This window comes from Cervus canadensis, chromosome 4 (genome assembly GCF_019320065.1).
Source record: "Cervus canadensis isolate Bull #8, Minnesota chromosome 4, ASM1932006v1, whole genome shotgun sequence".
Lineage (NCBI taxonomy): Eukaryota > Metazoa > Chordata > Mammalia > Artiodactyla > Cervidae > Cervus > Cervus canadensis.
In genome coordinates, this window is record NC_057389.1 from 85,297,153 (window position 1) to 85,317,129 (window position 19,977).

General features: G+C 53.2%; 3 protein-coding genes across 4 annotated transcripts in view; 1 reads left to right on the forward strand and 2 right to left on the reverse strand.

Annotated features, from left to right (window-relative positions):
* RAD50 (RAD50 double strand break repair protein) overlaps positions 1-19,977 on the forward strand; it is a 247,961-nt gene that overhangs the window by 70,604 nt on the left and 157,380 nt on the right. The window lies entirely within an intron of this gene.
* On the reverse strand, positions 987-8,012 carry IRF1 (interferon regulatory factor 1). 2 transcript variants are annotated; one of them, XM_043466017.1, is made up of 10 exons: positions 7,880-8,012; positions 6,769-6,860; positions 5,355-5,454; positions 4,382-4,558; positions 4,209-4,258; positions 3,969-4,101; positions 3,658-3,729; positions 3,273-3,322; positions 2,289-2,424; positions 987-1,974 (listed from the first exon to the last, which is right to left on the reverse strand). In XM_043466017.1, exons 2-10 carry the CDS (start codon positions 6,853-6,855, stop codon positions 1,862-1,864), a joined length of 918 nt encoding a protein of 305 aa, XP_043321952.1. In that variant the 5' UTR covers positions 6,856-6,860; positions 7,880-8,012; the 3' UTR covers positions 987-1,861. The 2 variants fall into 2 exon arrangements, with proteins under 2 accessions (XP_043321952.1, XP_043321951.1); XM_043466016.1 differs by having other exon boundaries at positions 3,658-3,777.
* LOC122440906 (translation initiation factor IF-2-like) lies at positions 12,928-16,046 on the reverse strand. Its single transcript, XM_043467575.1, has 3 exons — positions 15,999-16,046; positions 13,642-14,181; positions 12,928-13,249 (listed from the first exon to the last, which is right to left on the reverse strand). The coding sequence occupies exons 1-3, from the start codon at positions 16,044-16,046 to the stop codon at positions 12,962-12,964; spliced, it is 876 nt and encodes a 291-aa protein (XP_043323510.1). The 3' UTR covers positions 12,928-12,961.

Below are 19,977 nucleotides of genomic sequence, written 5' to 3' on the forward strand. Positions count from 1 at the left end.
GTAAGTTCATCCAAGATTTTCCTAACACATTTGCACATGGAGCTGTTACACAGTACACTGCAGGGCTGATTTTCAGCACCAGTTATTATTGACTGTCAAAACAGTAAAATACTTTTGAACAGTCAGATGAATAGTCCCAAGCCCCAGTCCCCAGTGTCCTCCAGCTACCCCAGCCCCTCCCCCTCAAATCTGTTCCCAATCCAGTATCTACCTGTACTGTCCAATATGGTAGCCACTGGCCACGTGTGGCTTTTTGAATTTTAACTAACTAAATGAAACTTTTTAAAATCCAGGGAAATCCCTGGCGTCCAGTGATTAGGACTCCAAACTTCCACTGCAGGGGGCATGGGTTCTATCCTGGGTCCAGGAACCAAGATCTTGCATGCGAGCAGCACAGCCAAAAAAAATTTTTTTAATCCAGTTCCTCCATTGTACTGGCCACATTTCAAGTGTTTGGTTTAGCACATGTGACTATACCACTGCCTGTTGTAGTGGACAACACAGAGAACATTCCCATCACTGCAGAAAATGGACAGCAAGTTATGCTCAGCATAGAAGGCCTCGGGGATCTTTATGGGGCTGGTGTCTGATCTGATGGTGACCATGCTGTGTTAACTGATAACTTTGTGAAGTAGCACCTGAGTACACTTGCATTTGAGTTTATAGCAAAACATTAGTTGATGGCACATCCCTCAGAAGAACTCAAACCTAACATTCCTTGGGCCCCAGGAGCCCCAGGTCAACTCATAGCTCTACCTGTATAGCCAAGGGCAATGACTGTATTTACATGAACATGTCCCAGTGCCACAACTGTCCTTTCTCCTGCCATCTTCTCCATGACCACAACTGAAAGGATTTCACAAAAGGTGTGTTACCACTCATCCCAAAGTTAAGCTCAGGCAGGATGCCAACACTGAATCCATCAGAATGTGTCTATGAAAAGTAAAATCACCTATGATTTATCTCTAAATAAAAGGCCACAACCCTTATAAACAATACAATTTTTATAAAAAGACAAATGTACATATTTACACACATGTACATGTGTGGTTACACAAGACTTAGTGGTCAGATGGTATTTCCAATTTTAAATCACACCAAGGCACTCACGCTTGCCTCTCTGGGCCTGCTGGGGGCTGCCGGGGCCTGCCTGAGGCGGCACGTGGGAGCAGGGCAAGGCACAGTATAAATAAATGCGAAGGCCAAGAGCTTGGGAAAACGTTAGTGTACACCTCTGATCAGAAACGTGGCAAGGTCCACAAGAAAAAGTGCCAGGGTTTTTTTTCACAAGCCCCTCAGCCTAAGCAGGGAGCAGGGCAGAGCTCCTCTGAGGCAGGGGGGGCACTGTCCCACAGGGACCCCATTCTTCCTTCACATTTCACTGGCTTTGGAACAGTCCCCAGGGCTCAGCTAGGAGGGGAGGCGGTCACTTTGGGAACAGGATCCACTTAGTGCAATTGTCTCTTAGTGCAGAGCCCGCCCTGGAGTCGGTGCCGTGTTTTCTGAGGTCACTGGTCCGTTCCCTCGGGCCAGCTCAGGGATAGCAAAGCCCTCTCCAGGCAGTGGGGCTCAGAGGGGAAAGTTGGAGGCTGACTCCTGTCTGAGACTGCCATCTGACATGCCAATCTCAGATCCCCATCTTCCCAGGAGGCAGGGCCAGCTTTACCCCACAAGTTGAGTCCAGACCCTGCCCTGCCGGACTGCAGGGGGCCACTGTCCCGAGGAGCCTTCACCCTTCGTCAGCAGTGGGGTCACACTTCATCATATCAAGGGGCCACAGGATTCCTGCTTCTCTGCACCACCACCACCATGATGCCAGGCCCTGTGGCCTAAAGGAGTCAAAGGAGGCCAGGGGGCCCATCTATGGTGCACAAGGAATGGCCTGGACGGAGGGCAGCCTGACCGGGGTCAGCAGGCTGTCCAACCAGCTGGCATCCATGTTCTTCATATCTGAAGATATCAGGCCAATATACCCTAGAAGATATGAAGAAGGTTGTGTGAGGACGGGGGTGAGGAGGCAGGTGTGTTCCCCCACCCCACCAACCCTCCAGCCCATTCCTGGAAGGCACAGACACAGCAGCTCCTGCGGTCCACCCCTCAGCAGCCTCATCTTAGGCAAACCTGAGGGCCTGGGAGCCACAGCCAGTCTGCAAGCTGTCTGTACCCCGATGAATTTAAGAAGGATGCTTTACCTCTGCTGCTGTCTCATCCTGCCCCCAAGACTCCCCCACCACTTCCATGGTTTTTCCCATCTTTGAGAAACTATATTGGATCCAGGGTCGTCTTACCCCCAGGGCTGTCAACTTCTGGCTCCTCCTTGCAACTGAACTCTCCGTAGACAGAGGTGGGCTGGGCCCCGGGTTCATTAAGCAGGTACCCCTTCCCATCCACGCTTGTCTGCTGCCACCCTGTTTGCTCCAAGAGCTGGGGACAGATAAATAAGAAGCCATCAGCTCACTTCCAGTACAGACTCATCCTCTGGCCCTGCCCGCAATGAGCCAAAGCTTCCCAGCCAGGATCAGGTCCTTGGCTATTTTCATATTCTCAGATGGATACAGATGTGGAGTGCAGTTAGGATAGAGGCCTGGAGGTGAGGGTCTGCCCTGGGCTAACATTCCCACATCTACCTTCTGGCATAGAATCTCCAAGACCTCCCTCTCTATAGAGTAAGGACATACCAACTGGGAGGGTGGCTTACAGCAATGGTTAACATGCTAAGAAAAGATGCCTAGAAATTTCAGCTAGAGATAGGGAATTATGCCCATGTCTCCATTTTCTGTGCTGAAGGAACACAGCCTGGGTACAGCTACTGCAAAAACTTTTTTTTTGTATTTATTTTAAAAACTGAAACAGAAAAAAACCTGGAGAATAATTTGCTTTAAAAAAAAAAAAAAAAGCCATCATGTTACAGATCCCAGAGGCTGATTATTGAAACCTGATGTGCATTTCCCAAACTAACAGGACTGGGGCATGTTGGGGCGGAGGACGCGGGCCAGGGACCCAGCACTGATGGGAGCTGAGTCAGAGCTATCTGAAGCCTGCTTTAGGACAGCATGTCAGAAACCCAGCCTCCCTCTTGCCCTCATTCTCAGTGTTTCTTTCCCGTCAGCCAAAAAGGCCAGTGGTCCCCAACCACACGGATGTGACACTTGTCGGACTATGCAAGCCAACAGGTCACAACAGCAGCAGCTGCCTGACCTCCAGTTTGGAAGCCCTCACTGAGAAGTAGCCACCTCTAAAGGGCACCAAAGGAGGAAGGAAGGGGCTTTTACCTTCATGATGTCCTCAGTTAATTTCCCTTCCTCGTCCTCATCTGTTGCAGCTGTGGATGGGGAACAGCAGAGAGGTTAGCTGAGGTCAGCCAGGCCCACCCTGAAGTGCTAGCCCACCCGGTCCCCCTGCCCCTTCACACATACACACACACACACACACACTGGCCTCCCAGCAGATGTCTGCCTGCCGTGAAGATTACAGAACAAAACATTGTCCTGGTGACTCAGCCTCTTGAACCCTGAAGCCACACCTCTTCCCACCTCTTCCCTCTCCTCTCCAGCCCACCAGTCAGCTCAGTGCCAAGCGGAGTTCTGAGCGTCTTTTCTCCCTCAGGAAACCCCTCCTTGGACCCCAACAGGAAGGCCAGGCCCCAGAAGCACGAACCTTCGGAGGTGGAGGGCATGGGCGACACCTGAAAGTTGTACAGGTCGCTGGTGCTGTCTGGCACGGCTTCCACTGGAATGGGCCAGATAGAAAGAGTACTACTGACGCTCGGTGACAGCGCTTCAGGACAACAGAAACTGAGGGTCAGAGCTGTGTGCTGTCTTAGTTTGCCAGGATACCCAGCATCCCCCGCCCCCACTTATAGCCTGCTCCAACAGGCCACCATCCACAAGCTCAGTGCCTGCTAGATCCAAGAGTAAGAGCCTTCCCACCAATCTATGCGGTTCCCTGACAGCCCCAGCCCTCCTCACCTGGAGTGAGAGTCCGTTCAATGTCTAGGTCCTGCCCCATGTAGCTGCGAACTGTGTAGTTGCTATGGTCATCAGGCAGGGTGGAGCTACTGAGTCCATCAGAGAAGGTATCGGGGCTGTATTCCCCATATGGCTGTAGAAGGAGAAAGACGCTTAGGCCTAGGCTTGCTGTGGCACTCCTTTCACTACCCACCCTGACCCTCAGGAAACCAAAGGCTAACTGCTTAGGATCACACTCACCTTCTTCTTGGCCTTGCTCTTAGCGTCTCGGCTGGACTTGGACTTTCTCTCTGTGGGGCAGATAGGCTGTCAGCCCAGCACTGGTAGAGGCAGGCATGCCGGCCCCAGCTGCCCTTCCTCCTCCTTCCCTCTCTCCCTGAGGGCTTCCCCAGGACCCAGAGCCCTTTGGGTACCTTTCCTCTGGTTCTTGGTGAGGGGTGGGAGCATCCGGTACACCCGCACAGCTGAACTGCCCTTGTTCCTGCTCTGGTCCTTCACCTCCTCAATATCTGGCAGGGAGTTCATGGCGCAGCGAAAGTTGGCCTTCCAGGTCTTGGGATCAGGCTCCTTTTCCCCTGCTTTGTATCGGCCTAGTGGGCAGGAAAGGTGGAGAGGATCATCAGGGCTATAGGTGGGAATCCTCATTTGTGCCCTGGCTCGGAAGGACAAAGACAAGGGTATCCTTAAAGCTTGCATGCTGCCAGAGATCCACAATGATCAAAACAGCAGGTATTCCTGGATGACACTGGTGCAGGCCCTGGGCTTCTCAAATGCCCAGACTTGGGCATTTGATACATCCAGCAAGCCTCCAGGAAAGGCCTACCCAGAAGCACTAGAGAGCCCAAGCCCAAAGTGCTATCTTTGTCACGGATCAAGGCAGTCCCTCTTTGGCTGTCAGCAGCCAGAAAGAAGGCACTGGTGCTTATCTGATAGTTCCAAACATGGGAGAGGACACAGAGTAGGCAACAAAGAATATTTACTGATAGGGGGACTGAGTGGTCCAAGATGGGCCAAGAGCCCCATCCTTGAAGGATAAAAGGAGGCTGCCAACCAGATGGGCCCAGGACCATTGGTCAACATCAAGAAAAAGGAAGGCCTGGATCTTTTTCAGTGTCCGTGCTTGCCACTGCTTTTGCCAGGGAGAACTTTAATTCAGCCACAAACTCCATGAAGCCACACTTTTTAAGATTTTAGCTTTATAAATTCCTTTGTGAACTTGCTGAAATGATGAACCTCTCCCCCAAAACAAAGGCCTGCTCCCTGCCCACCCTGAATTATGTACATCTCAGGGAACTCAGAGACCCCAGTGAAGATCCTCCATGTTAAAAGAAGTGCCTCCCCTTCTCTCCTTCCAGCTCCTCTTAAGCTAGAGTCCAGCACACTCACCTGTGTGAATGGCCCAGCTCCGAAACAGACAGGCATCCTTGTTGATATCCCAGCCATGCTTCGCAGCGTGCTTCCATGGGATCTGGAAGATCATCTCCTCCTACACAGCACACCAGCACACGTACACACAAGGCTGTGTCAGCTCAGAGACCACAGGCTTTGGGCCCTAATCTGCCCAGCCCCCCAGGTCTGGGAAAAGACTGACTTCCCTTTTTCACCCTGACATCTGGCTGGGGTTGACCCATCCCGACAATGGCCTAAACAGACTGGTCCATCTCTCTGGATCTCTCAGAAGAGGCTCTGGGTTCTGATGAGCTATGGCATCATCAGGTCAGCAAAGACCTCCTTCTGCTCATTACAGATGTGCTAGGACCCATACAGAGGACCCCTGGATGCTTCTCTCTGGCTTGTCAGCACCAACATGGAAGTGAGAACTTGGTCCATTATATGGGGCTTCTCAGAACAACTGTGAACACTGGCTCCTACAAAGGGGGTCCTGGTCATATACCTGCAGGGGCCCAGGACCAGACTTGGATGATGCCTACCTGTGTGACCCTGGCATTGACACTGTACCTCTTTATCCCTCACTGGTTTCCATGAAATGGGAGCAAAAAAAAAAAAAAAAACCACAGTAACAAATATAAAAGCTAAGGTCCCACTGTTATCATTACTGGTGGTTAACAGTATGGATTTTTGAGTCAGGTTGCTCAGGTTCAAATCTTGGCTCTATCGCTTTTTGTGTGATCTCATTATCTACCTCTCAGTGCCTGTTTCCTCATCTGAAAATGGAGATATTAGTAAAATCTTCCTCACATGGCTACTTTGAGGATTAAATGACACAGTGTAAGTAACACTTAACATGGTGCCCTGCTCACTCCTAGTAAGTGAGCATAGTAAGCATTCGCTATTATTATGAATACAATTAGTACTACTAAGCCTTCAGGGTCTGTTGTTCTTTTTTAAACAGCAAGAGGCCACTTGGGTCTGGACAACTGGTGCAAGATTAATTCTTGGGTCCCCTGCTGGGTCAGCCACCTCTTCCTGCCAGCAGTGCCCACTTCTCTGTTTCCTATCTGCCCAAGTGGAGCCCTCTAGAAGGCTGTGTGTGCCTGTAGAGGTCTCCCTCAGTACAGGCCAGAACTCTGGCTCTGCAGATGCTGGGAGAATCTTGCTACTGGAAAACTGTAAGTGGCCTCAGGTGAATGCCCCATGCATACCTCAAGAAGGGAGGTGGGCAGAAGGCAGCCAGTGGGGCCCTGCCTAGGCTGGGTCTTATACACTCCCTGCAGGATCCACTGGGAAATACATCTACCTACTCCCTATCACTTCCCTTTTTGAACTGCATCTGAAGCTCTGGACCCCTAAAGAACATACGTTAAAACAGTGGCAGAAAAATCCAAAGAGTAACACTCACTTTATTAATCCAGATCAGCCCTGGGATTTGGTTGGAATTAATCTGCATCTCTAGCCAAGGTCTCATGCGCATCCGAGTGATGGGCATGTTGTCTGTGAAGAGAAGACAGAAGGCTCCTATTTGGAGTCTGTTGAGCAGTCCCTGGCCACTACCCAGCCCCACCCCAGGTCATTCAGTTACCCTCTCCTGCCCTCATCTAGATACCAAGTACTACAATCATGCTGAAGAGGACTTTCTCTCTAATAAAACCGCCCTCCAAATCTTTTCAGCATCTTGAGCAACACACTCCTTCCCTCAGCCCCTCCTGGACAGTCTTGGGAGGAGACAGACATGCCAAGTGATACTTTCAAGATTTATGTTAAGGAAGAGACAAAACACACAGATATCTAAGTACTAGAACTTTTCTCCCCAAATTCAAATTATTTGGAAAGAGAGGGCTTCTTTTGCTTGATGCCAAGAAATTTTCCTGTTTGAGTTGTCACTAGCCGTGCACCTTCCCTAATGGACAGTCACCCTTCATCCTGGTCACCACCACCCCCCAATCTATCCTATGCCTCCCTGACAGCCACAGTGCCAAGGCCCGCACGCTAATCCTTTCGACCTGGTTGCCCTCCTTGAGTGAAGTGGCCCAAAGAACACCTGTGGCGCCTCTTCCCGCGGCTCCGGGAGGTCCTCCAACCACCCAGCGCAGCCAGCCCCAGCCCCCGCCACCTGCAGAGACAGCCTGAAACCTGGGGCCTGAGTCTGAGCTGGAACCGCCGAAAAGCCGGCGCGGGGAGCAAAGGGCGCCCACACGCTGATATACACTCGAACCCCGCGCACAGCCCTCGGATGCGCGCAACGAACACACAGGGCCACCCAGAGGCCGCCAGCGGCTTCGCGCACACAGGTCTGCGACAGCGGCCAGGCACGGACAACCTCGGCGGGGTGGGCGGTCCACGCCGCTGCCCGCCCTCCCCGCACAGCTGCTTGCGGCTCCTCCAGCGCCCTCCCCAGCCCGCGCGGGGGCCCGTCGCTCTCCCGGCAAGGGTTTTCGTCCCCCATTTCCTGGTGCACCGAGCGCGCCTTCGTCCGCTGCCACCGGTGCCCCCTGCGGCGAAGGCGGGCTCACCTCGACAGCAAACGCTATCCGACGGCAGCAACCGAGGGTCCCGGCGAGCGCTGCTTTTTGCGAGCGCTAGGAGCGCGATTCCAGTGGGAACGGGGAGAAGGCAGAGGATGCCCGGGTCGCGGAGCCGCTGGGCACGGCTGGCCTTGACTTGGCACGGCTCTCGCTGGCCTCTGCTAGCCCGACTTGGGTGCACGTCCTGCCTCGACGAAGGAGTGGCGCGCTCTGCCTGAACCGCGGCGCCGCGGAGAATCTAAACACTTAGCGGGATTCCCCCAGCCCAGGCTGGGCCCCGCCTCCTAAAGAGCCGAGAGGACGCCCATTGGCCAGCGCCGCCTCATCATTTCGGGGAAATCAGGCTGTTGTAGAGCTAGCGGCGAAGGGGAAGTACAGGGCGGCTGCCCCTCCCCACCCCCTCCGGCCTGGCGCCGCCGCCCCGGGGCGATCGCGGGCCCGCCCCGCCGGCTCCCACTCCACCCCCATACCAGCGCACCCGGGAGAAAGCGCTCCTGGAAAGTCGAACGCCCCCGGCCCGCAGTTACTCCCCTCACTCGGCGCTCACCCAGCCTGCTAGTTCCTGAGGCCATCTCTTTGCCCTTCTTTCCTGGGGATGCCCCCGGGATCTCTGTCTTCCCAGCCCCGGTGAGGGGGTCACCCCGGCACCTGCCGTCCTGTTTAGAGTGGACTCAAGGATTGAGTCCTTGAAAACCAACCTGCTTCCTCAAGCCCGTTAATGGGTGTCAAGAAGGGAGGGTTTCGGTTTTCAAACTGTCCCTTTTCGAGGGGTGGCCCACCTCCGGGGGGTTCACCTTCCCCGGGGAAGTAAAGGAAAGCCTACCCTGCGTGGGGCTGCCAAGACGAGAAGAAATCCCAGTTTGGCCGCTGTAGTTTCCTCAACTCCAAAACAATAGCCCTATTTTGCTGCTTTACTGTGACAGAGATGATGTCTGTGAAACATCATGCCCTACTTGGGCAGCAGATGATGCGTGGTTTTCGAGGCCCCTGCCAGACTCTGTGACCAGGAGAGACCTCTTCCGCTTCTCCATCTGCATCCTTGGGACTGCCCCACTGCTGGCCTTAGGGAAAGAGAGAAGGGTTTCAGAGAAGCCAGGACTGCTGAGTTGGGGTCGGGGGTGGGGTAACCTTGGTTCCTCCTAGCACTCCTGCCTTAGGCCACCTCCACAGCCTCAAGTGGCCCTTGCCTGAGAGCCTTCCCTGGCAGCACTGGTTTAGTTTCTGGGGCCTCAGGGCTTGGTCCAGAGAGATTCTGGGCAAATGGGGTAATTGCTTACCTTGATCAAGGCCATGGGTCTAGCTAAAAGGTTGGGGAGCCCAGGTCCCAGGTGCTTTGGGAATGACAGCTATCGAACTCTTGTGCTTACAACTAGACCATGCCCTACTTGTACTCCTAGAGGCCGGGCTGAATGTTCATATTTCTCTCCAGAGCTCTGGCCAGCAGGCTTCTTCCTTCATCTCCCCAGAGCTGCTGACTCAGAAGTAAATCTCTCTTCCAGGTCAGGTTGGTTGTATCATTCCGGTCACCCCAGCTCTCCCTCCATAGCAGCACCCCGTTGCAATGTTTCAGACTATAAATAGACATGTGGATGCACCATTCCACCTGTCAGTCACACTGTAGCTTTCCTCCCACAGAGGAAATGGATGGGTTAATCCAATTCTGGTACACCAGAATCTGATGCTGTGACTAAGGCCACACTTGGTTCCCAGGAAACCAATAGGAATGGGTCAGAGCTGTCTCCCAGATACTGATGGCTGGGAGAACTGAGAGGCAGAGAGACAGGAGAAACTGTGAAGAATGAGACTACCTGGGTGTTAAGCAAATGCAAGGTGCTGAGGCCCTGGAAGGGGGAGAAGGGTTGGGGTGCTTTAAATGACAGGAGGGAGTGGGAATGCACTACAGAAACCAACACCTTTCAAGCAAGAAGAGAAGAAAACAAGTGGCTCCTGAGTTGCTAAGTCTGTTTTCTGTGCAGCAAATGGGTGCTTGTCCTACCCCTAGGAACCTGACATATCTGCTGGAAAATGCAGAGTGAGATTAGGGAAGTGAAGTTTGCATTTGATGTCATCTGAGACATTGACCTTGGGAAGGCAACAGGAGAGAGTAAAGTGTGCTTTAAAATAAGAATTTTAATTCATAGATAATCATCTGTATGTATACATCTCTAATGAGCATCTTTCTGTGTCAAGAAATGTACTTCTGCAATATCATTTATAATGGGTATATATTATTCCACCATAAGGATAAATAAAAATTTACCCAATTAATCCCCTATTGTAGGACATTTAGGTTATTTCCATTTTTTCATAATACAGACAGCACAGTGTAGCTAAATCTTTGCACACACCAATCATTTTTTTGCTAAGGAGAAATTCCCCAGTGTTAGTATTTACCAGTGAAATTGTCATTTTACATTTTTGAAGTGTTCTTTGCCTTTTTTTTTTTTTTAAATTTTTAACTTTAGGGATTCTTACATACTCTTGATGCTTATTATGATTGGGGGTGCTATACTTCAAATCAGTGAAATAAAGCTAACCCCTGTTTAAGCATCTCACATTTTTATGTAACTGTTCTTGATGAATCCCATTCTAAAATGTATCACACATTCCTTGTGAAGCTGGACAGACGCATTTTGTCCTTTTTAGGTTTCTGTCAGTAATTCGGGGCTGGCCTTTCCACATTTCTGACTCAAAATACTCTTCGTACTTCCAGCCATCCCCTTTGGGCAGGTGACCTCCAAAACCATGCTGTGGCTGCCTTCTGGCTGCTCCCCTACAAACCTAACCACAGATTCCACACACAGCAAACAACTCTTGGCCTCCCCTTTCCACACTGTCCCCAGCACATTTCTTCCTAGTCCCAGCTCCCTCTCTGGTGAAGTCTTTCCCATCCTCCTCCCCCCTTGGCCTCACCTGGTCCTCTGGGTTTTTCTTCCCTACATCAAGTCCTGCTTTCACATTTGAGGATCAGACTGTTGTTGCCACAGCCTCCCCCTGGGAGTGCCTCTCTATCTGGCCTGCCCTCCAGGCACCTCTGCACTAGAATTATTTCTGTAACTTTGATGATCTCCCTAACATTTAGGGTACACACAGAAGATTTGAGTTCCCTTAGACTCTTTAGCCCCACATTCAATTCACTGCTGACTCTGGTCCCAAGGGTCCCATTCCAACCTTCTGTCCCACAACTCCCCTACCCTTGGACTATAGGGCCATGGAAAGATAACACAGAATTTGAGTTGTGAAGCTGCATCTTGTGCTTTTTGCCACTTTTCCGTGTGACCTCAGGCAAGTTACTGTCCTTCTCTGGGTCTCAGTTTTCTCATCTGTAAAATAGAAGTACTCTCTGCGCATCTGTCCTGATTGTTACAAAGATGAAAGAAATTATATAGACTATCAAATTCCTTTCTCAAGTGTAAGACATTACTCAAATGACATGTACTCACAGTAATGCATGAACCTTTCACTGTATTTCCATTTTCTAAACACACTTTGTATTTTTCCCCTGTCTTTGCTCTTTCCATTTGCTCCTCATCCCTGACTTCCTAGGATACTTGCATCACTCACCTTACCTGCTGCCCGCCCCCCACTCCCCCCACTTCAATTTTAGTCTCTGTTTTAAGGCCCAGAGCAAATGCCTGGTCTTCTATGAAGCATCTCCAAAGCAGCCAACCAGAAATCCTTCCCCTCCTCAAAACCCCCTAGCCCTCAACTTTCATATTGTCTTTTCTCTTCTACTTATCACCTTCTGGGTGGTGATTCTCTGTGGAACAAAGTCTGCATTTGTTTTTTGTTTTTTTTTTTACCAGCTGAACATTATGCAAGATCTTAGTTCCCAGGGATCAAACCCATGCCCCCTGCAGTGGAAGCACAAAGTCTTAACCACTGGACCACCAGGGAAGTCCCAAAGTCTGGTTTTTCTGCAAGAGACCCGAGGGTTTTCTGCAGGGTTCCTCACACTGCAGCTGGAGTTAGCTCCAGAGCAGGGTCTCACTCAAGGATACCTTCCATCTATACTGTCACTCAGTAAGGATACATTTATTGCAGCTGTTCTGTACTAGGGTCTGGAGTTTTCTGGGCTGGCAGATGAGGCTGACTGGCTGGCAGAACCACCTCTGCAATCAGGCTGCTGAGGGCAAGATCAGCTATCTGGAAACCTTTTCCTCGATGAACCAAATCATGCCCCCAGTCCCCTCTCTCAGGCTCTCAGAGGCTCTCAGTGTTCACCACCCAGGGTGGGTTCCAGTTAATCCTGAAGTACAGGACCCAGCAAGGCTTTAACTAGGTTTTTGAGAGTAGTGCAGCCCTGGGCCCCTGTAGGGCCTGCCACACAGAGAAGAGGCCACAGTCCCCAAAGCAGATGAAACCCAGCAGGCATTTCACCCCCCAGGTCCAGAGAGAGGGCTATCTTTGATGCTAAAAGTCCATCCCAGCCATCATTTATTTTCACAGCAACTTGGAAGCAGGGCAGTCCTAAACTATGAAGCGCAGAACACAAAGTCAGGCATAAAATAATATAAAAGCAACCCAAAGCTTTAAGTTAGAATCTAGGCATCATCACCCTAGCTGAAATGAGCCTAATTGGAGATGAAGAAAGTCGTTTTTTAATTCATTCAACAAATATGAATGGCACTCCTGCTCTGGGTCACTTCCAGGTTTGGCCCTGGAGATGTGCTCAGGCACAAGACTAGCCCCTCCCCTCTCACAACTCAGGCAAAAATGGTGTATGACACAGCAGAATACACGTTGTGCTGTTATAAAAATACTAAACGCAGAGTGGGAGGCTGCAGCTGACTGGGAAAGCACTAGGGGTCTGGCGATATAAGAGTGGGCCGAGGATTGCTCCAGCGCTCTGGGACCGGAACCCCGGAGCGGGAGCTGGGTGTCAGTGTGGGCTGCCGCTGATGCCCTCTGCAGTTTCATTTCTTATAAACACTGCGTTGGGAGGAAAAGCAGCCTCGGCTCTCCAACCACCCCAAGGGGCCCCGAGGCGGGGCTGAAGCTCTGTGGCCAGGCTCAGTGGCCGTGACCCGGAGTGGGGCTGGATGGGACCTGCACCCTCCTCCACCCTTCCTACTCCCACCCCACCCCCGCCAATGGGTCTTGCACTACGGCCAGCGCCCCTGGCAGGCTTCTTGGCCTTGCTGGGGGTAACAGCACCCCTACTTCGTCCTGGGTAATCGAGTCCTGGTCTGGAGCCCCTCGCCCTAGGTGACCCAAGTTCACGCTTCCCGGGGTCTGAGATGGGTGTGTTTTTGGAGGGGAGGGGGCGCGAGCTCTTCCGGCCAACTTCCACATTCCTGCTCGGCCCAGGCTGGGGGTGAGTTGGGGTGAGCGGCCGGCTCTGGGCTGGCCGGCTTCCTGGAAAGGGAGGGAGGGAAGGAGAAAAGCAAAGCCTCCAGTCCTCGCGGCCCGGGTGGCGGCCTGGGACCGCCCCTCCCCCTCCGCAGCTGGCTGCCCCGCCCGTGCCAGGCAGCTCACCTGCCGGCAGCCGGCCGGGGCACTTCCTCCTTCTTCGCCCAGCCTCCCGCTGCGGGCCACAGGTTTGCAGCCAGCTTCGCAGCTACAGGCTGTGTGATCTGGGGCAAGTTGCCAAACTGCTCTGTGCCCGCCCCCCCCCCCCCCCACGATGAAGGGGTGCAGAGTCGGAGTACAGAGCTCTTTGTAAACGCCCCTGCCCTTCCTTCTTATCCCCTCTGCCCCCCTCCCCTGGTTTGGCGGACGCACAGTAGGCGCACACAAATGGCGCCCACCTCTACATTGTTGCAGGGGAGCTGTCTTGGCTGCCCCCCGCCCTCGCTGGGCACTCCGCCATCGGATGCAACCTGAACGATCGGGTTAGAACTGCAGCTTTCCCGCGGGCGGTGCTGAGCCGCTGGGGACGACACCTGCAGGGGGTGGGCGCCGAGCGCAGCCCTGGCACTCAGAAGGGCCTCCCACCTCCATCTCGGCTCCGTCGGTCCGGGAGGGGCCGCTCCGGCCGCCCAGTTCAGACCCAGCCCCGGGCGCAGGCCCCAGTTGCCAGCTCCCGGCTGGCGCGGGGGGCGGGGCCTGGGTTTCGGTTTCTTGCAAACGCGGCGGCGACAGGGAAATCGAGGAGTTTCCGGGAACCTCGCCGGGAGCGCAGAGGCTCGCGAGCTGCGGATGCAGGAGGAGGAGGGGGACGGGCGGGTGTCCAGTGTCGCGGGTCCGTGGCCCTCTGGAAGTTCCAGCGGGAGCCGGGGAAAACCGGCCTTGGAAAAGCCCCACCTGCATGCACCTGCCCCCAGCCTCCTCCCGGGCGGCGTTCGTTCCTAAGGGAGCGTGGTGCGGTGTGGATGCAGGGGCTACACTTGCATGAGAAGACCGGACTGTCAGGACTGTGGAGGCCCCCCTCAAAGGGCCGAGGTCCCCAACTGTAACACTGGCTTGTTGTGTTGTCTTCATAACTCTTATCATTGTCTTCATAGCACTTACCATTGCTGAAATTATCCTTTGTGTGTATGTGCTAGAGGATTCCTCCCACCTGTCTTGGAGCCCCTTGAGGGTGTGGCCCTGCCTGCCTAGTCCAGCCTGCTGGGTCCTGAGAGCCTCTGATGGGGCTAACACAAGGAGGATATCGGGTGAGTGCTTATTGAATGGATGAAGAAATGGAATGAGTTAGAGGCATTTAGGGTGGCCCCTGTGGCCTTCTGAGCTGCTCCCAGGGGAGCTGCTCCCTCGGGGCCCCCAGCTGTTCTTGCCCCCTAGCCTGGTCAGGTCAAGCTGATGCCCCAGCTGAAGGAAGTCCCACTCTGTAAGAGAGGCCTCAGCCTCCTTGGGAGGGAGTCCCCTGTGACTTCCAGAGAACTGCCCTCCAGATGGGGTGGCTGGGCAGTGAGCACACTGTCGTCATCACAGAGGAATGTTGCTGTGGGGGTCGGTCACTTCCTTCCCTCTCCAGGGCTTGCAGCTCAGGCCTGGGATAATTGGGGGTTGGGCCTGCATCTGAGCCAGTGAGGCTGGGAGTTTGGGATTGTGCGGCAGAGTCTAGCACCCTACCCTGACCTCTTCAGACCAAAGTCATGCCTGTGGTTAAGGTGGGCTGCGCACACATATTTCCTAAATCCTTGCTTTGGAGCTCCCACATAAAGATCTCCTTGCTTATAGCCTTGAGAACATGGCTCTTGGAAAGACAAATCAAACAAGTAGAGCTCCCTGAGTCCAGAGAAGCTGAGGGTGGAACAGTGAGTACCAGTGGCCACTCTGAGGCACCCAGCTAGCCAGTGGAGGGGCAGACAGACCCTCAAGCATTCCTTGTCCAGTCCAGCATTGGTTTCCTCTGGCCCAGGCTCAGGAGAAGGGTGGCTGGCCTGGGAGAGGGCCAGGGAAACTCCAAATGCTGCAAGAGTGGGTCTTGTGCTATGAACACAGTCCCTAGTGACCCTGGTGACTCAGCCTGGGAATCCCAACTCCAGGGGCTGCCATGGAAAGAAGGGTTAAGACATTGAGGGGGTGCCCCTAAGGTGTCCGGAGACCATGGCAGCAGTTTAGTGAGGCTCCAGACCAAATAAGGTCTTGTCTCCTCCTTCTCTTGTGGCCCAAGTCTGGACCCACCGTTGCTGGTCCTCTGCCTAGACCAAACAGTCTCTCTGAGGCAGAGAACTCAACCCCGATCCCTGATCCTCTCCCTTAAAGTGGACTTGGTGAAGGACCTGGTCTTCGAGTGTCTATGTCGGACTTCATTTGCAGTCTCCTTTTGGAAACAGTAGATGTAGCTTAAGCTAGAAAACAGCAACAGGAGTATGTCTTTGTAGCTTGTATTCAGCAACTGCTGAGTTATAGGAATGTTCACAGAAGGAAAACAGGGCAAGAGACAGGAGAAAAGGGGGTTAGCCCAGCAGGTGCTCTGTCCTGTTCACTGCTGTAACCCCAGGATCCAGCCTTGCCTGAACACAGCAGATACCCTATGAGCGAGGTGTGGCATGGATGGGCATGGATGGATGGATGATGGATTCGGATTGTCTCAGCAGTATGCCCCCAGTGGTAAAGAAGAAGGGAGGGACATGGCTTTCCTGAGCATCACTGTGGTCATTTCTGTGTGGGTCTGTCATTCCAAGGGGATCTCTGCTCCCTTTCCAGTTGTCTTCACATTGTGTCCGCTCCTAATCATGCAGAGAGACTGGGTGTCCAGTGACATCGGCCAGCCAGCCACGTAACAAGGGGAAGGGGCTGTTAACATCAGGTAGGGTTTCTCTTCCTCTCCTGGAAGGTAGGTCCACAAAGGCCTCAATTTAGATAGAACCTCAGCTCAATGTGAGAGGTTCCAGTCCTTTCTCTGCATGAGTGAGTATCAAGAAAGTCTCTCTTGACTGACTGACTGACAGGCAGGAGGGGTGAAGGGTCAGCAGAGGCCCACCTGCCTGGATAGTCCGGAGAAAGCACGACTGACTGCCCTCCAGCTTGGCAAGTGAGAGACTGCAATGATCATGTCACCAGGTTGGATAGCCACTGTGATAGCTAACTCCTAGATTGCTGCTCTGGGAGTATTTCAGAGGACTCAGTCCACATTTGGGGTAAAATGGACCAGGGTTTGCTGGGAGAAGGAGCTCTTAGCCAGGAGGCCCCTGGTGACTTGCCACTGCCAGGAAACAAAAATTAGTCTCCTTTCCTCAAAAACCCTCAAGAATGTTGGAAAAGACTTCCCACAGCCTCATGGGCTGGAGCACACATGTATTCTTTGTTGCTAGTTGAGTGGTGACTCTAGAAGCCTGAAGACATAGGGGCATCTGATGGGCATGGAATGTTTCTCAGGCCCATGCCTGTACCAGCCATGCAGAGGCACTTCGAAGTGAGTCGGCACGGTCCCCACCTGCCACCAGCTACCCTGGATATAAGCTCTCTGGGGACAAAAGATGGGGTTATTACCCTCAGAGCCCCCTCCCTGACACCCAGCTCATTCCTTGCAAACAGCAGGCAATTAGTAAGTGCACTTGATTGCAGAATGACAGATGTATATCGTACCTGGAGTATGAGGCGAAGGAGCAGAGATGCTGGGACGTGGGGACAGAAGCGACTTATCTCAGCCAGAGTTCACAGGCAGCCACTCTGAGGAACTGGCATTCAAGGGCCTTGAAGGGTGATGAGTCAGCCGTGGGAGAACGTGTTTAGGTTGTAGGCACAGCCCAAGCAAAAGCCTGGAGGCTCCCAAGTGCAGGACAGATCCTGCTTGTGGTGTGGCCTTGTGGCCTTGTATGGCTGCTCCAGGAATTAAGGCTGGACCAGCCCACAGGAGCCATACCGTGAAGAGGCTTGAGTGCTCCTCAGAAGTATGGACTTGATCCTGGCTCTGCGGGGTGAAACTGAGAGTCTGATCTGTGCTTCAGAAATCTCTCTGTGGAGGAGACGCTCGCGCAACCCTGTTCTTGCTTGACCATGAGAGTGAGTGCCTCCCCTTGAATGTCATACCGCAGGCCCCGACTTGCATTGCCCTTGTCTGGGACCCTGCTGCAAACCAAGGCAGGGCAATGGATAGGAGGCAGCTCGGGTCACTCCACATGGACTGGGGCTCTGGCCACGGGGGATGGAGAGAAGTGAGCTTAGTTAACAGCAGTATCCGTGGATGGCCCGGATGTGAGATGGGTTGGAGTAGAACCCTTCCCAGGCCTTCCCAAGGTTCCCCATTCTGGGAGAAATGTAGGGAGATTCCCCACTTTGCCTAAGGGGCCATTGCTTTGATCTCAGGTTGTGAGTCTGGGGAGCTGAGGGCATTGAGCTAAAGTGTAGGACAGGTGATTAAAATTCACACATTGTCCCAGGAATACCCAGGTCACTGGTGATTACAGCCAGAACCTGAAACAACATACCAGCACTGTTTGGCCCTGCCCTTTGGACACTGGGTGTGTGGGTACAACAGGCCAGGAAGGCTGGATAAGGGTGCCCCACTGCTGGATGGGGTGTGTCTATAAATTCATCTTCCCTCTGCTGTCTAGCAGGACCAGAGTCCACCCCCAGGGCCACCTGTGTTCCCAGGGGATTCGAGTTCTACTCACAAGCCCCAGCCCTCTGGAAGCTCTGACCCCGTGACTGCAGCGCCCCCTGCTGGATAGCACCCTTCTTGGAGTCTAGGGAAGAAAAAAGGGTGCAGAGACAGTGCTGACTCAGAGGGTGGGAGCAGGAATTGAGGGTGGACTTTGGCTGAGGTAGATAGGCAGGTGCCACCTGGTAAACAGAGCACCATGTTTCCTTGTCAGTAGCCTTTAGCTGACTCCAAGAAAAGGAAGAGATGGGGTTTTCTAAGGTGACTTCTGGGGGAGGCAAGAGAACGAGGACCCTGTCTTCTCCCCTGGGGTCATAGCCCAAGAAGGCCTACATCCTAGGCTGAGCACACATCTCTTCAGGTGGGCTCAGGAACCCCATCAGGTTCTCCCAGAGCAACCCCTCTGATCCCTAGAGTGATTTGTCTTGGGACCGAGGGCCAAGGGTTAGGCCTGGGAGGGGACAGACAGTGCCCTAGGCACTCTAAAAAGAGGAAGAGTCATCCCCAGACAGAATTCCTGCCCAACTGTCCAATCCTGGCTGAGAATGGAGACAAGGACCGGTCACAGAGTCCATGAGCAGCTGTCTGGCTTCTCAGATTCAAACCTTATCTGGACTCACTTCCCTCCTGAGCCCCAGGCCAGTGCCTGGGACACAGGGACCGATTTGGAGTGCAGTGAGATGCCTAGCGGACAGAGAGGCGAGAGGACCCCACAGGCGCCACCTCCTTCCCCCATCTCTGAGCCAGGAAGCCCACAGTTAAGGCCATACCTTGGGCAGCCACTTCCCCAGAAGGTGAATTTCCCCGATGAGTTGTGCCCTCCCATGACCCTGGCATCTGGAGTCCCCACCTCAGATAAGAAGCTTCTGGGAGTTTGTTTACATTGTGAGTCTCGGTTAGCGTGAAACCCGAGGCCTCGCCTGGCTCCTTGGAGCCCAGGCAGCAGTCTTGCCCCCACTCCGCCCCCCAGGAAACTTGTTTCCCAGGCCGAGACAGGGTGTCTGCTGCCCACTTCGGGACTGCGCCCTAGAGAGGGCCTAGTGCTCGGCAGCGCAGCTCCTCGCCATGGCCCAGGCGTGGCCTTGGCAGCCATCTTGGTTCAGCGGCTCGATGTGAGCTCCGCGCAGAGACTCTTCAGAGCACTCACCTACCAGGTTCTCAGGGAGAGATGAGGCCTAAAGGAGGGTCCTTGGAGAGAAGAGCTGTGTGCTAAAACTGCCTATGCACACTGGGTGCCACCTCACCCAGCAGTTGTTCATTGTTGTCGTTCAGTCACTAAGTCATGTCAGACTCCTTGCGACCCCATGGTCTGCACCACGCCAGACTTCCCTGTCCATCAGTATCTTCCAGAATTTGCTCAGACTCATGTCCATTGAGTTGGTGATGCCATCCAACCATCTCATCTTCTGTCATCCCCTTCTTCTCCTGCTCTGTCTTTCCCAGCATCAGGGTCTTTTCCAGTGAGTTAGCTCTTCACATCAGGTGGCCAAAGTATTGGAGCTAGAGCTTCAGCATCGTTCCTTCCAATGAATATTCAGGGATGATTTTCCTTAGGATGAACTGGTGTAATCTCCTTGCAGTCCAAGGGACTGTCAAGAGTCTTCTCCAGCATCACAATTCAAAAGCATCAGCTCTTCAACGCTTAGCCCTCTTTATGGTCCAATTGTCACATCTGTACATGGCTCCTGGAAAAACCATAGCTTTGACTAGATGGACCTTTATCAGCAAAGTAATGTCTCTGCTTTTTAATACACTGTCTAGGTTTGTCAGAGCCTTTCTTCCAAGGAGCAAGCGATTTTTAATTTCATGGCTCAGCCAAGAGGACTGGTGCCAAATGGCTTGAGAGAGAGTGGGGACCATGGGAGCAGTGAGCTATTCCCATTCATGGGGGAGCTCACCCACCGTGCTGAGGGTTGTGGAGTGGGAAAATTACCGTGCAGACTCCAGGAAGTAGAGGAGCAGAGTGAACAGTGGATTAGGTCAAAAGGGTCTAATTTCCTTTGACAAGCACGCCTCATGCAGACCTTTGGGCTGTGCTTACAAACTGCGCCATTACCTCATGTGCATTATGTGCGGGCCTAATAGCACCAGC

Excerpts from the sequence above, each read along its gene's own strand:
- IRF1 (XM_043466016.1), bottom strand. The coding sequence starts at position 6,855 with ATGCCCATCACTCGGATGCGCATGAGACCTTGGCTAGAGATGCAGATT. Across the intron at positions 5,455-6,768 it reads GGCTGATCTGGATTAATAAA|GAGGAGATGATCTTCCAGAT; the intron begins GTGAGTGTTACT and ends TGTGCTGTGTAG. Across the intron at positions 3,778-3,968 it reads TGAACGGACTCTCACTCCAG|CGCTGTCACCGAGCGTCAGT; the intron begins GTGAGGAGGGCT and ends GTTGTCCTGAAG.
- LOC122440906 (XM_043467575.1), bottom strand. The coding sequence starts at position 16,046 with ATGTCACTGGACACCCAGTCTCTCTGCATGATTAGGAGCGGACACAAT. Across the intron at positions 14,182-15,998 it reads TGATTAGGAGCGGACACAAT|GAACGAACGCCGCCCGGGAG; the intron begins GTGAAGACAACT and ends ACGCTCCCTTAG. Across the intron at positions 13,250-13,641 it reads TCCCCTGCAACAATGTAGAG|GAAGCCGGCCAGCCCAGAGC; the intron begins GTGGGCGCCATT and ends CTCCCTTTCCAG.